At 35.3% G+C, this 17500-nt stretch overlaps 3 protein-coding genes across 3 annotated transcripts in view; 2 read left to right on the top strand and 1 right to left on the bottom strand.

Annotated features, from left to right (window-relative positions):
- Nucleotides 1–17500, bottom strand: part of LOC135210085 (low-density lipoprotein receptor-related protein 4-like) — a 471815-nt gene that overhangs the window by 95851 nt on the left and 358464 nt on the right. The gene's annotated exons all lie outside the window — the stretch shown is intronic.
- Nucleotides 680–6260, top strand: LOC135210505 (uncharacterized). Its single transcript, XM_064243388.1, has 6 exons — nucleotides 680–801; nucleotides 2095–2395; nucleotides 2702–2803; nucleotides 3350–3426; nucleotides 4121–4270; nucleotides 5376–6260. Exons 2-6 carry the CDS (start codon nucleotides 2122–2124, stop codon nucleotides 5457–5459), a joined length of 687 nt encoding a protein of 228 aa, XP_064099458.1. The 5' UTR covers nucleotides 680–801; nucleotides 2095–2121; the 3' UTR covers nucleotides 5460–6260.
- On the top strand, nucleotides 10496–14635 carry LOC135210503 (uncharacterized). Its single transcript, XM_064243387.1, has 6 exons — nucleotides 10496–10576; nucleotides 11855–12146; nucleotides 12395–12496; nucleotides 12971–13047; nucleotides 13789–13938; nucleotides 14473–14635. The coding sequence occupies exons 2-6, from the start codon at nucleotides 11882–11884 to the stop codon at nucleotides 14554–14556; spliced, it is 678 nt and encodes a 225-aa protein (XP_064099457.1). The 5' UTR covers nucleotides 10496–10576; nucleotides 11855–11881; the 3' UTR covers nucleotides 14557–14635.

Raw genomic sequence — 17500 nt, 5'->3', positions numbered from 1 at the left:
TACATGTAAACCGAAGGGGAATTTTTTAGTTGGTAATAATTTCGTTCTCTCGTGGGTTCGAAACACCGCCCAGCGGACAGAGAAGAAATGAGGACGTCAGTGACGTTATCGATATCTTCTCTGTCCGCTGGGCGGTGGTTTGAACCCATGAGAGGATGAAATTATTATCAACTAAAAAATTCCCCTTCGGTTTCCATATATGAAAATACATCAATTCCGAGTTAGAGCGAATTAGATGTTAAAGGACATTTGTAGCTCGAATAAATATATATATATATATATATATATACATATATATATATATATATATATATATATATATATATATATATATATATAGTACATGCATACATATACATATATATATATATATATATATATATATATATATATATATATATATATATATATAGAGTACATATATATATATATATATATATATATATATATATACGTATATATATATGGTATTTATGTATATATGTGTGTGCGTGCTGGCGATTGCGACTGTGCTACATAGCATAAACAAACACGAAGGAGATGCAGTCTCCTACAGAAAGGAAGTGGAGCCAATTTCCCGTGCATAAAATACGGGCCTACTTGTTTCGCTACAATGACAGTTCCATCTGTCATTCTTGATATACCTTGCCATGAATTATGGGGGTACTTATTCCGGGCTCAATTTCGCAAGTATAAAAGACTTGGACTCGCATTCCCTGACGCCCACTCTCCGCAGGACAGGACAGAACTAGCAGAGCCTCCTCTGGGATCGCCTTTAAGACTCCTCGGTTAGATTTTCGGGTAAGACCTTTGAATATGAAGTACTCCTGGGTAAGACCTTTTAAATATTAAATTCTCTTGGGTAAGACCTTTAATTATTAAATTCTCTTGGGTAAGACCCTTTAAATATCAAATGTTCCTGGGGAAGACCTTTAAATATTAAATGCCCGTAACATGTTACTGCAACCTTATTTATTGCTGTGTTTTGTAACAAATTCAGCCATGACTAAATCTTCGAAGGAAAACCGACTCATGTCATCAATCTCAAACATTATAAATGATATAGAATTTAATCGTGGATAAGTTATATAGGAAATTACATTTGTTCTCTAGTTGTGTGTTAATTTTTCGTGGCAAATAATCCTACATAATCCCTTTATTATGTTTGGTTTCACATAACGTTGAAATCAACCCTGGATCACGTAACTACGAAATTCAATCTTTCTAGGTGAATCTAGGAATGACGTCTTCGAAGCTTATTTTTGGAAATTCGAAAGCTTATTTTGCGAACTCGATCATGTCATTAGTTCAATAAGCAATACGGTCTCGAATATATCAGCTAGATCATTTCAGTCTTTGCTGAACATATCCGCTAGCAGATTCGGTTCGATTCAGCTGAGAAAATCAGAACTGGAATAATGAGACGCCCATTTTCCACCTACTGGGATTTACAACTTGAGTTATCCTATGTAATGCTCTTTGAAATAACTGCTTTGGAGGCCTATAATTTCTCAGAGTTAAATAGTGAACTTTAAAAGTAGTGCACCCTTTTCTTTGCATATTAATTTCGTAACTGAATCGTGTATAAAAAGCTAGACATTTTAAAGCAACCCGTCTCCAAATGTTAATTTATATATTCTATAATAATATATATATATATATAAGTTATATTATTTATATATATATATATAATATGTATATATTATTATATATATACGTATACCTATATATACATATAATATTTATATATATAGATATATATATATATATATATATATATATATATCTATATATATATATATATATATATGTATATATAACATTTGGAGACGGGTTGCTTTAAAATGGCTAGCTTTTGGTACACGATTCAGTTGTGAAATTAATATGCAAAGAAAAGGGTGCATTACATATATACATATGTATATATATATTAATATATATATATATATATATATATATATATATATATATATATATATATATATATATATATATATATATATATATATATATATATATATAATAGATGCGCAAGGAATCCACGAACACGAATGATATGAGTGTAAGAAATCACCACCAAATCTTTTCCGGCAGGACACCACATCAAAGACAAACGACAACATGAAGATCTTCCTGGCCACCTTGGCGATCCTCTTCGCCGTCGCCGCCTCGACCAATGCCCAGGGCATGGGCGACATGCAGCAGCAGCAGCAGGACGAATCGCCCAAGACCGTGGCGAGAGAGATCTACAAGTCGGTAAGAGAGTTCTTGGAAGGCAACGACTACGTCGAGTTCCCCGTCCAGAAGATGGTGAAGATGCTCGCTGGCTCCAGCAAGTTCCTCGTCGACAAACTCCCTGACTTGAACAGCACAAAGATTTCGCTCGAAATCTACCGTAAGTGAGACTCATTTATTTATTGGTTTATGGATTGTTTCTAGCGGCCTTCAATTCATTCAGAATATCGTTGTCAGCTAGGGTCCGAAGGGACGCTGCAAGGAAGCTTAAGTAATGCCAACAGTGCACCGGATGAGGTGCACTGACGGTACTAACCCCTCCTACGGGATAAATGATATTTACACGAGAAATGAACAGCTGGATTAAACGCAAGTGCTTGTACTGACGTCTGTATGTGGCCAAGTCTAGTGCGTAATTATGTATTTTATCAATATGTTGCATTTTATGTTCCATATTATTTTTCAGTGCCCAGCTGCGGCTACAGCAACTGCGAAACCGATGCCCCTAAATGCAGCAGAGGCTTGGTAGCCGAGGAAGCATTCGAACTATACAAAGCTTGCATCCCCGGTAAGTTCTTTTCTTCTCTATTCCATCTTTTTTTAAATATCAAGCAATGATTCATTTCCCGTTCATTTTCATTATACATATATACACACATACAAATGTACACACATTTATGCATATGTATAATTCACGAGCCTTAGCAATGCAATACAAACATTTATAAATTAGACTGCATTTACTTGATCACAATGGCAAGAAAAAAAAAAACGTTACGTCGCAAAAAAGTAATTAAAGTCATACTTCAGTTAAATGTCAACACACAAAATACTTTAATGATTTTGCGGGTGCATTTCTGCAATAAGTAACTCAATGATTTTTTTTCCAGAAAAAAATGTCACTTTAGCAGTGAAATGTAAACACACAAGTACTTTAAAGATTTTGCGGGTGGATTTCTGCAATAAATAACTCAATTTTTTTTTCAGGGAAATTAAAAACTCAAAAAGTAATTCAAGTCATTCTTCAGTGAAATATCAGCACAGAAATACTTTAAAGTTTTAGCGGGTGCACTTTCCAAAAAGTAACTGAATATTTCTTTAATACTATTTCCAGGTGCTATAGCCGCATACTTCAATGGGGAAAGTCCACGGGCAAAAATGACGGAGTGTGTGATGACTCAAGTGGGATTAGTAAGTCTTCCTCCTTTATATTTATACTTACATGAGACATTCCTTCATTTCTTCAAGCGTATGCTGTGACATTCACTCAAATATCTGGTGGGTTATCTCTCCATTTTGTCTCGATATTTCAATATTTGCGCGTCCTTCTATCACACCCCCTTTTATACGAAAATTAAGACTGGGATAAAAGTCCGACAATCAATTATGCAATTATTAAAAATTAATGAACGCATAACTATACAAACGTTTTCAAAAGTGAGCAAATGCAGGTAAATTTTGAAATTCATAATAATAATAATAATAATAATAATAATAATAATAATAATAATAATAATAGCTGTAATCATCTGCATGGGGCAGCAGGAAGTCTACAGAATGAAGGAAATTGATGTTACTATGAGGTATAAAGCTATATATTAAAATTTAGATTTTTTTATATAAATAAAATCTATATTTAACCTTGAAAACTGGATCTACGACACCAACATTTGAGTTGATGTCTACAAAGAACAAATCTGTTTTTAATGAAGCCTCTCTGGCACCAATATTCGAGTTACAATGTAGAAAGACTAATTCTGTTACCGAACAGAGTCTGCCTGACTCACTTGAATCACAATATACAAAGATAGAGCCTGCCTGACTTGACGAAAACATCTCCTCACCTGGCCACTCATTCCATATTCCTTCACTCTCTCTCTTCCAGACCTACGATCCATTCGACAACAAGGGCAACTTCAAAGCTATGGTGGGAATGACTCTGGACAGGAACCCGGATCTGACCGCTCAAGCAATAACCGCCGTGAAGACGGCAGTCACCGGCCAAGGATGCAAGATTCCAGAGGACGACTCTTGCGTAAGTACGAGGGTTGTCCGTAAAAGAAGGTTCCCAAAGATTTTTCACAATGAAAAACATGATTATTAGCACTGAATAACGCATTTTTGGAAAGCCTAGACTTTTTGCTTTTTTCGTCATAATCGTCGTTGAGATCAATGCATTTTTGCATGCGGTGTACCATCTTCTTTATGCCTGAATCGTATGAACTCTCCCGCAGCTCCGTGAAGGTAGCTTAAAACATCTTCTTTCAGCTCCTCTCCGGTTCTGAAATGCGTTATGGACGTCTGTACGTCCGTCTTTGAATTCTCTGCACCGTTAGCGCACATGTTGTACGCTCATTCAATTTTCTCCGTAGACTTCACACAGTTGGGAATGAATGTCCACCAGTACAGTGTTCTTTGCGCACAAAAAACGAATTACAGAGCGTAATTCGCACCTGGCAGGAGAAGCAAGTGGGAGCTCCATCTCTATCGGCTGCCAAGCCAAGGCTGAGTGTCGCAGACAGCTCGCCGGGGGGGAAACTGGGAGGGTGAACAAAGCTACACGCCAGTGTCGCCGAATCCCGTGTAAAAGCGTTCCTTGCAACTGCAGCTCCTTGAGAACCTTATTATACGGACAACCCAAGTATTATGGCTTTGTTTCTAAGACGCGCGTTTTTTGGAATGCAATATACCATCGAGGCCAAAGGCTGGGACTTGTTATGAGGTTACTCGGCTGCGCTACGAAACAATCGCCACAAGAGGGTGGAACCTAAGATGAAAGAAAGAGACTATGAACGGAGGTACAACAAAAGAAATAAAACGGGGTTGCAGCAGAGAATCTTTAGGAATGCCCACAGTGCACCGCATGAGGTGCACTGTACTTATTTAATGTAAGATCACCGTTTGATGGTTTTCAAATGTGAAATGTGTGCGCTAGAAGCTTGAAGTACCAAGTGAGATTTAACACTGTTTTGGATATGAAGTATAATGAAAGATACAATATTCATTATATAGCATTCATTATATACAACACGTTATTGTCGAATTTTTCTTCCAGTATTATTCACTACGTTCATTATTCAACAAAACCCCAACACGATCAATAAATAACTAATAATAAATGATTTCTGCAATTCCCACAGATCTTCGAAATGATGAAACTTCACGAGTGCCTCATGAACACCTGCGTCAGCGCCATGTACAGTTCCAACGCGTCATTGGTATAAACATGAACCAGACATGAACCAGTCTCCCGAGAATACAAAATCACCAGTAGCCGGCACAAATTGGACCAAAAAAAAAAAATTCGACATCATGATGCTCATATGACTAATGCAATTAAAATGATGCTGATAATCATAGTCTTCAGTAGAGTGTTCCATTTCACCCACTTCCAGCATATAGTAAAACATGCAGATCACCTTGCAAACAAGGAATGCAAGCGAGCAGCCTGTGACAAATGCAAGGCTCGTCTCACCTGATATTATCATCTTTAACATCTTTCATCATCTTTCGTATCTTTTTTCATTATCTTTGAAAGTCCTTTTTAATAGGGAATAACAAACATAGATTTCACGGAATAATTTACAATGTTTCATAAAATCTGCCTCATATATTTCTGTGCTTCGTGATCCATTAGATTTTCTCAAACCAGACAATAAAACGCACTCACTCCAAACTTAAGTTTTTTTATTATTCCTTCCAGGATTAACAAAAATGGGAAAATAATAAGGAAAACCATAGATTTAAAATAATTCCCCATGTTTCATAAGCTCTGCCTCATATACTTCGGTGTTTCGTGGCCCATTAGATCTCCTCAAACCAGGCAATAAAATGCACTCATTCTAAATTTATTTTTTTAATGATTCCTTCCAGATTTAACAAAAACGAGAAAATAAGGAAAACCATAGATTTCACGTAATAATTCACCTTGTTTCATAAGTTCTGCTTATGAAACTTGTGTGTTTCGTGCCCCATTTGATCTTCTCAGCTGCAAAACAGACAATAAAATTGCACTAATTCCAAAATGATTTTGTTTAATCCTTCCAAGATTAACACAAATAGGAAAATCTACAATGGCTCATAATAATTTTCAGTTAACATCCCAAAAGAAGAGATGTTGCCGGTGACACCCAAAACAAAAGTTGAAAAAACTTGAGTCCCCACCAACTGCATTGATAAGAGAGATATGAATGGGGGAGATAAGACTTCCGGAAAACTGCGTCGCCTCCCCTAAAGATATCTCAGATGTGGGTAACCCTACAATCTAGAATTCTAGATAATATGATCAGTCACCGATGTAACATAAAAGTGCTACATAAAAACATGGCGTGATCCGACCTCTAGCTTACTCGGAGCGCGTGCTAAAATCTATGGTCAAATAGAGCCTTGCTTCACCAACGAAAATTAAAATAAATACGCTATATTTTATTAGTAATAATTTTTATGTACGTTTTAACATGCACATTATTCATTTTTTACATATTCATTCTAATAAATAAACCATAAATATTCCATTCTAAAATTCCTGTAACTTTAACTCAACGCGAAATGCTTTTTTAGGCTTTCCTAAACCCCGCCCCCCAAAACAACGACAACACAGTAGTTGTTTGTAGGCTTACTTCCCGAGTAAACGACAAACGACTCTACAGGCCTACTGAATTTCAATGGCCGCTCAACTTTTCGTAATATGTCAGGATGTAAGTGATGAATTGACTTACGATAATTGGATCTTTGTTAGACAGTGACATAGTGACTCCCAAGGGTTAGGGGGTCGTTGTCTAGGATTAATATTTCTTGAAGGTCGTTATATTTATATGATATTTACAGTCATTTGTTTATGTTTTGACGGTCATCCCCAACGGGCTTGTTAGTACTAAACACGCAACGAAGGTGGATACATACCGGGTAATAGTAATCCTTGGAGGTCACTATCCGGGAGAGATCCCGGTAATTTATCTCTATAGCTAATATCTCACGTAATGAAAACCGAAAACCTTACTTTTCCAGTCTCTTGAAATATAATAACAAGTGACTGGCGTCTTTAGTCGCGTCCTCTGCATTAAAATGAAATAAAAATGTCATTCAATAGATCCCGTACTTTTATTCCCTCCTTCTGCGCAAGAAATAACTAATCATTAATTCTTCTTTTTTCTTGAAAATGTATTTTCAGAAATATATTTTTTTTAGCGAGGTCTTGCGGTTTCATTTCATTAGATTTACATGAAAACTAAAATACGTCTAAAATAAGTCACCGACTTCATAAGGGGTAAAATGATACGCTGCATAGCGAATGGTAAATGAAATATGGAAGACATTTGGAAGTGCAGCTGTAAACAAATATATGAGAAGGAGTTCTTTATAACTTAGCTGCACACGTTACATTAATTCTTGTCGCATTTAGACTTGCTAGCAAATTACCTCAAGAGGGGCCGGTGTATCCAGATATTAAAATTAATCAGTGACGTTTGTAATGTATAACTCTCGTCTCATGTTCACATGAACACGCCTTATGATACTGCACAGTTTATTCCAACATTTCGAAATATGTTATTGCATCCTCAGGGAATTCTAAAATAGATATAGATAAACTTATCGTTAATTGTAACTCGCGTCTCAAATTCCTGAAGATATTGCAACTACAATATTAGAAGTAAAAACCCCTTAGAATTTTTGAGACTTGAGCAATGAAGATCAAAATAATCAGTAAAATTCTGAAGACGACTGAAACCCACAATAAGAAATCAACTTTGCCTATCTAAGATGATTAAGACAATAATCGAACATAATAAAGTAGTTAACCTCACTGCGACCCGAGAACTCTCATTAGAGTATGATCGATTGTGAGGTGACTTCTCCCAAACAAGATAACAATGACAAAACAATTAAAAGAAAATCATAAGTTTTCTAGAGGAATGACTACAATCGGCTTCAATGTTTATTTATTTACAGCTGCCACGTGTAAAAAAAAAATTGTAAACCTACCAATGATGCCAGGGCGACCAGACAGAGGAATAATTCTACATCTACTGAATTCCATGACTCTGCTCATTAGCATTCGGGAAACACTAGAATTAGTCTTAATGGACATCCTGTACTAGACAGAAAAACGTTGGAACTGCGAAAATCATCTACAATTTGCCTTATGTCCGCAGCACAAGTGGACTAGCTATGCATTTTCCTTTGCTAATGGCGTTAATTTCTCGTTATATATCTGCTTATACAGACTTAAAAAGACGAACAAAATAGCACAGCTCTAATAAAAACAACAAATCAAAAACACAGAAAACAAAATGAAGAGAATGAGAAAAAATCTCACGCTACAGAAGCATCCACTTTCAGCTGACCATTCGGAGCGATCATAGAGCTAGATAATGGTCACGAAGACGTTGCTTGCTCGAACGCGCGAACCCCGGGGCGTTGCTTGCAGGAGGACAGTTTCAAGGACAAGCACAAACAGCCACAGTTCCTTAAGGCAACTTAGCGTTGCAAATCTTTCTATTGCGATCATGAGTTTATGTCATGCGAACCACCGTCGCTATTATTCTCACGATGTTAAGAACGAACATCATTTCCGATTCGTAGTACCGATGAATATATATATATATATATATATATATATATATATATATTATATATATTATATATACTATATGTATATATATATGCCAAAGGCCAAGCGCTGGGAGCTATGAGGGTTAATCAACGCTGAAAGGGAAACGACAGTAAAAGGTTTGAAAATTATAACAGGAAGAAAACCTCAAAGCAGTTGCAGCATGAAAAAATTGTCAGAGAGAGTGGAAAGATAGATGGAAAAAAGAGAATATGAAAGGAGGTACAGTTGAAGGAACGAAAGAAGCTGCAGCTAGGGGCCGAAGGGACGCTGCAAACTTCCTCAAGTAATGCCTACCTCTTAATCGACAGTCACCTTTTCAGAAAGCTGGTATGGTTGAGTCGAGTCAGACGCCAGTAGACTCGTATGCGGACTAAAAACAAAATAAAAAGGTGAGGAATTAGATGACGAGAAGCAATAGCAAAAAAAGGTTGGTGTTGGTAACAAGACAGATGAGGATATTCGGTAAAATACAATACAGAGCACACGTATAAATATATATACATGCATGCTTACATACATACATATATATGAATAATTATCATATCACCGTGACTCATATAAATTATTCGAGCTACAAATGTCCTGTAATATCTAGTTCGCTCTACCTCGGAATTAATATATTTTCATACATGTAAACCGAAGGGGATTTTGTAGTTGGTAATGATTTCGTCCTCTTCCGGGTTCGAACCACCGCCCAGCGGACAGAGAAGAAATCGACAACATCACTGACGTCCTCATTTATTCTCTGTCCGCTGGGCGGTGGTTCAAACCCACGAGAGGATGAAATTATTATCGACTAAAAAATTCCCCTTCGGTTTACATGTATGAAAATAGATTAATTCCGAGGTAGTGCGAATTAGATATTAAAGGACATTTGTAGCTCGAATAATATATATTATATATATAGTATATATATATATATATATATATAGATAATAATATATATATTTATATATATATATATTTATATATATATTATATAATCATATATATAATATATTATACTATATATATATATATATAAATATATTGTATAATAAAATACATATATATATAATATCCTATATATATATATATATATTATATGATATATATATATATATATAGATATATATATTATATATTATATTTATTATAATATATATATATTTATATACATACATATATATATATATATATATATATATATACATATATATATATATATATATATAATATATATAATTATATAATATTTAATATATATATTATTATATATTATATAATATATATATATAAATTAAATATAATATTTATTATATATATTATATATATATATATATACATACTATTATAATTATATATATAATAATATTATATAAATTATAAATATAATATATATGTGTGTGTGTGTGGTATTTATGTATGTATGTGTGTGCGTGCTGGCGATTGCGACTGTGCTACATAGCATAAATAAACACGAAGGAGATGCAGTCTCCTACAGAAAGGAAGTGGAGCCAATTTCCCGTGCATAAAATACGGGCCTACTTGTTTCGCTACAATGACATTTCCATTTGTCATTCTTGATATAACTTGCCATGAATTATGGGGGTACTTATTCCGGGCTCAGTTTCGCAAGTATAAAAGACTTGGACTCGTATTCCCTGACGCCCACTCTCCGCAGGACAGGACAGAACTAGCAGAGCCTCCTCTGAGATCGCTTTTAAGACTCCTCAGTAAGACTTTCGGGTAAGACCTTTGAATATGAAGTACTGGGTAAGACCTTTTAAATATTAAATGCTCTTGGGTTAGACCTTTAGATATTAAACGCTCATGGGTAAGACCTTTAAATATTAAATGCATTTGGGTAAGACCTTTAGATAATAAATGCTCTTGGGTTAGACCTTTAAATATTAAATACTCTTGGGTAAGACCCTTTAAATATTAAATGTTCCTGGGTAAGACCTTTAAATATTAAATGCTCGTAACAGGTTATTGTATCTTTATTTATTTGTGTGTTTTGTAACAAATTCAGCCATGACTAAATCTTCGAAGGAAAACCGACTCATGTCATCAATCTCAACCAATATAACTGATATAGAATTTAATCGTGAATAGGTTATACAGGAAATTACATTTGTTCTCTATTTGTGTGTTAATTTTACGTGGAAAATAACCGTACGTAATCGTTTTATTATGTTTGCTTTCGCATAACGTTAAAATCAACCCTGGATCACGTAACTACGAAATTCATTCTTTCTAGGTGAATCTAGGAATGACGTCTTCGAAGCTTATTTTTGGATATTCGAAGGCTTATTTTGCGAACTCGATCTTGTAATAAGTTCAATAAGTAATATGGTCTCGAATATATCAGCTAAATCACTCCAGTCCTTCATAAACATATCCGCTGCAAGTTTCTGTTCGATTCAGCTGAGAAAATCTGAACTGGAATAATGAGACGCCCATTTTCCACCTACTGGGATTTACAACTTGAGTTATCCTACTGAATGCTCTTTGAAATAACTGCTTTGGAGGCATATAATTTCTAATAGTTAATCAGTGATCTTTAAAAGTAATGCACCATTTTCTTAGCACATAAATTTCGTAACTGAATAGTGTATCAAAAGCTTGACATTTTAAAGCAACCCGTCTCAAAATGTTTTATATATATATATATATATATATATATATATATATATATATATATATGTGTGTGTGTGTGTGTGTGTGTGTGTGTGTGTGTGTATACATATACACATATATATATTATATATATACATATACATATCTACATATACACACACACACACACACACACACACACATATATATATATATATATATATATATATATATATATATATATATATATATACATACACATATATATATATATATATATATATATATATATATACATATATATTTACATATACATATATATATGTATATACAATAGATGTACAAGCAATCCACGACAACGAATGATAAGTGTGTAAGAAATCACCACCAAATCTTTTTCGGCAGGACACCACATCAAGGGCAAACGACAACATGAAGATCTTCCTGGCTACCTTGGCGATCTTTTTCGTTATTGCCTCGACCAATGCCCAGGGCATGGGCGACATGCAGCAGCAGGACGAATCGCCCAAGACCGTGGCGAGAGAGATCTACAAGTCGGTCAGGGAGTTCTTGGAAGGCAACGACTACGTCGAGTTCCCCGTCCAGAAGCTGGTGAAGATGCTCGCTGGCTCCAGCAAGTTCCTCGTCGACAAACTCCCTGACTTGAACAGCACTAAGATTTCGCTCGAAATCTACCGTAAGTGACACTCATTTATTTATTGGTCATTTATTTATTGGTCTAAGGGACGCTGCAAGGAAGATTAACTAATGCCAACAGTGCACCGCATGAGGTACACTGACGGTACTAACCCCTCCTACGGATAAATGATATGTGGCCAGGCCTAGCGCATAATGATGTATTTTATCAATATGTTGCATTTTATGTAGTGAACAATGATGTATTTTATCAATATGTTGCATTTTATGTTCCATATTATTTTTCAGTGCCCAGCTGCGGCTACAGCAACTGCGAAACCGATGCCCCTAAATGCAGCAGAGGCTTCGTACCCGAGGAAGCATTCCAATTGTACAAAGCTTGCTTCCCCGGTAAGTTCTTTTCTTCTCTCTAACAATCCATCTCTTTTTTTTATTAAATATCAAGCAATGATTCCTTTTCCGTTCATTTTCATTATACATATGTACATATAAACAAATGTATACACATTTATGCATATGTATAATTCACGAGCCTTAGCAATGCAATACAAGCATTTATAAATTTGACAGCATTTACTTGATCACACTGGCCGGAGAAAAAGAAAAAAGAAAAAAACGTTACGTCGCAAAAATGTAATTCAAGTCATACTTTAGTGAAATGTCAACGCACAAATACTTTAATGATTTTGCGGGTTCATTTCTGCAATAAATAACTCAATGTTGTTTTTCATTCAGGAAAATTATTCTCAAAAAAGTAATTAAAGTCATACATTAGTGAAATTCAACACACAAATACTTTAAAGATTTAGTGGGTGCACTTTCCAAAAAGTAACTGAATGTTTTTTCTTTTAATACTATTTCCAGGTGTTATTGCCGCATACTTCAATGGGGAAAGTCCACAGGCAAAAATGACGGAGTGTGTGATGACTCAAATGGGATTAGTAAGTCTTCCTCCTTTATATTTATACTTACATTCTGTTTCACGTAGATAAAGAAAAGCATCATCACTGAAACATTCCTTTCCTTCTTCAAGCGTATGCTGAGACATTCACTCAAATATCTGGTGGATTATCTCTCCATTCTATCTCGATATTTCAATATTTGAGCGTCCTTTTATCACACCACCTTTTATACGAAATTTAGACTGGGATAAAAGTCCTACAATCAATTATGTAATTATGAAAAATTAATGAACGCATAACCATATCAATGCTATCAAAAGTGAGCAAATGTAGAAATTCATAATAATAATAATAATAATAATAATAATAATAATAATAATAATAATAATAATAATAATAATAATAATAATAAGAGCTGTAATCATCGGCATGGGGCAGCAGGAAGTCTACAGAATGAAGGAAATTAATGTTACTATGAGGTATAAAGCTATATATTAAAATTTAGATTTTTTTTATTAATAAAATCTATATTTAACCTTGAAAACTGGATCTACGACACCAACATTTGAGTCGATGTCTACAAAGAACAAATCTGTTTCTAATGAAGCCTGTCTGGCACCAATATTCGAGTCACAATGTAGAAAGACTAATTCTGTTACCGAACAGAGTCTGCCTGACTCACTTGAATCTCAATATACAAAGATAGAGCCTGCCTGACTTAACGAAAACATCTCCTCACCTGGCCACTCATCCCATATTCCTTCACTCTTTCTCTTCCAGACCTACGATCCATTCGACAACCATGGCAACCTCAAAGCTATGGTAGGAATGACTCTGGACAGGAGCCCGGAACTGACCGCTCAAGCAATAACCGCCGTGAAGACGGCAGTCACCGGCCAAGGATGCAAAATCCCACAGGACGGCTATTGCGTAAGTATTATCGGTTTGTTTCTAAGACGCGCGTTTTTTGGAATGCAATATACCATCGAGGCCAAAGGCTGCGACCTGTTATGAGGTTACTCGGCTGCGCTACGAAACAATCGCCACGAGAGGGTGGAACCTAAGATGGAAGAAAGAGACTATGAACGGAGGTACAACAAAAGGAATGAAACGGGGTTGCAGCAGAGAATCTTTAGGAATGCCCACAGTGCACCGCGTGAGGTGCACTGACGGCACTACTGTACTTATTTAATATAATATAAGATCACCGTGTGTTGGTCTTCAAATGTGAAATGTGTGCGCTAGACGCTTGAAGTACCAAGTGAGATTTAACACTGTTTTGGATATGAACGTGTCATGAAAGATACAATATTCATTATATAGCATTCATTATATACAGCACGTTATTGTCGAATTTTTCTTCCAGTATTATTCACTAATAATGTTGCTGCCTACGTTCATTATTCAACAAAACCCCACCACGATCATTAAATAACTAATAAACGATTTCTGCAATTCCCACAGGTCTTCGAAATGATGAAACTTCACGCGTGCCTCATGAACACCTGCGTCAGCGCCATGTACAGTTCCAACGCGTCATTGGTATAAACATGAACGAGACATGAACCAGACTCCCAAGAATACAAAATCACCAGTGGCCGGCACAACTTGGACCAAAAAAAATAAATCGACATCATGATGCTCTAATGGCTAATGCAATTAAAATAATGGTGATAATCATAGTCTTCAGTAGAGTGTTCCATTTCACCCACTTCCAGCATATAGTGCAACGTGCAGATCACCTTGCAAAAAAGGAATGCAAGCGAGCAGCCTGTGACAAATGCAAGGCTCGTCTCACCTGATATTATCATCTTTAACATCTTTCATCATCTTTCGTTATCTTTTTTCATTATCTTTGAAAGTCCTTTTTAATAGGGAATAATAAACATAGATTTCACGGAATAATTCACCATATTTCATAAAATCTGCCTCATATACTTCTGTGTTTCGTGCCCCATTAGATCTTCTCAAACCAGACAATAAAATGCACTCACTCCAAAATTATTTTTGTTATTATTCCTTCGAGGAACAAAAATGGGAAAATAATAAGGAAAACTAGATTTAAAATAATTCCCCATGTTTCATAAGCTCTGCCCCATATACTTGTGTGTTTCGTGCCCCATTTGATCTTCTCAGCTGCAAAACAGACAATAAAATTGCACTAATTCCAAAATGATTTTGTTTAATCCTTCCAAGATTAACACAAATAGGAAAATCTACAATGGCTCATAATAATTTTCAGTTAACATTCCAAGAAAAGAGATGTTGGCAGAGACACCCAAAACAAAAGTTGAAACAACTTGAATCCCCAGCAATAACATTGATAAGAGAGATATGAATGGGAGAGATAACACGTCCCGAAGGCTGCACATTTTTCATTTTTTACATATTCACTCTAATAAATAAACCATAAATATTCCATCCTAAAATTCCTGTAACTTCATCTCAACGCGAAACGCTTTTTTAGGCTTTCCTAAACCCCGCCTCCCCAAAACAACGACAACACAGTAGTTGTTTGTAGGCTTACTTCCCGAGTAAACGACAAACGACTCTACAGGCCTACTGAATTTCAATGGCCGCTCAATTTTTCGTAATATGTCAGGATGTAAGTGATGAATTAACTTACGGTAATTGGATCTTTGTTAGTCACTGACATAGTGACTCCCAAGGGTTTTAGGGGTCGTTGTCCAGGATTAATATTTCTTGGGGGTCGTTATATTTATATGATATTTACAGTCATTTGTTTATGTATTGACGGTCATCCCCAACGGGCTTGTTAGTACTAAACACGCATCGAAGGTGGATACATACCGGGTAATAGTAACCCTTGGAGGTCACTATCTGGGAGAGATCCCGGTAATTTCTCTCTATAGCTAATATCTCACGTAATGAAAACCGAAAACCTTACTTTTCCAGTCTCTTGAAATATTATAACAAGTGACTGGCGTCTTTAGTCGCGTCCTCTGCTTTAAAATGAAATAAAAATGTCATTCAATAGATCCCGTACTTCTATTCCCTCCTTCTGCGCAAGAAATAACTAATCATTAATTCTTCTTCTTTCTTGAAAATGTATTTTCAGATATATTTTTTTCGCGGGATCTTGCGGTTTCATTTGATTAGATTTATATGAAAACTAATACATCTAAATTAAGTCACCGACTTCATAAGGGGTAAAATGATACGCTGGATAGCGAATGGCACAGAATAGGCGTGAATCAATGGTAAACGAAATATGGAAGACATTTGGAAGTGCAGCTGTAAACAAATATATGAGAAGGAGTTCTTTATAACTTAGTTGCACACGTTACATTAATTCTTGTCGTATTCAGACTTGTTAGCAAATTACGTTAAGTTAACAGAAGCAATAAATATTCTAAAGTTCTTTTGGGCGGGGGGGGGGGGGGGGGGGGGGGGTTGTATCCAGATATTAAAATAAATCAATGACGTTTGTAATGTATAACTTTCTTCTCATGTTCACATGAACACGCCTTATGATACTGCACAGTTTATTCGAATCAGCATTTCGAAATATGTTATTGCATCCTCAGGGAATTCTACAATAAATATAGATAAACTTGTCGTTAATTGTAACTCGCGTCTCAAATTCCTGAAGATATTGCAACTACAATATTAGAAGTAAAAACCCCTTAGAATTTTTGGGACTTGAGCAATGAAGATCAAAATAATCAGTAAAAGTCTGAAGACAACTGAAACCCACAATAAGAAATCAACTTTGCCTATCTAAGATGATTAAGACAATAATGGAACATAATAAATTATTTAAGCTCACTGCGACCCGAGAACTCTCATGAGAGTATGATCGATTGTGAGGTGACTTCTCCCAAACAAGATAACAATGACGAAGCAATTAAAAAAAAATCATAAGTTTTCTAGAGGAATGACTACAATCGGTTTCAATGTTTATTCATTTACAGCTGCCATGTGTAAAAATAAACTTGTGAACCTACCAATGATGAAGCAATAAATAAAGTTATAGATTCCCGAGATCTATGACTAGAATCGGCTTGGAGGCGCAGTAATCAAAACTGACACGTGTAAAAAACTGGTAAATTTAACAAAGATGATGTCAGTTCCAAAGATCAATGTCTGAAACCGGCTTCAATGTTCATTTATTTACAGCAGCCACGTGTAAAAAAAAAAAACTTGTAAATCTAACATTGATTAGGCAATTTACAAATGTAAATCCAGCAATGATGATGCAATTATTTGTTTACAGTAGTCACGTGTAAAAAAAATACTTGTAAATCTAACAATCATGATGCAATTAAAAAATTTAATTTTTAACGATCAATGACTCAAACCGGCTTCAATGTCTGTTTGTTTACATCAGCCACGTGCAAAAAAAAATGTAAATCTAACCATGATGAAGCAATTAAAAGAAAACCATAGGGTTCCAAGGTCAATGACTCGACCCGGCTTCAACGTAAAAAATAAAAATAAATAAATAAAACAAATAAAAAAGAAACATGTC

The sequence above is a fragment of the Macrobrachium nipponense genome, chromosome 39 (genome assembly GCF_015104395.2).
Source record: "Macrobrachium nipponense isolate FS-2020 chromosome 39, ASM1510439v2, whole genome shotgun sequence".
In the NCBI taxonomy this organism is placed as follows: domain Eukaryota; kingdom Metazoa; phylum Arthropoda; class Malacostraca; order Decapoda; family Palaemonidae; genus Macrobrachium; species Macrobrachium nipponense.
Note: the sequence above shows the minus strand (reverse complement) of the source record. Positions and strands in the feature narration are given on the sequence as shown.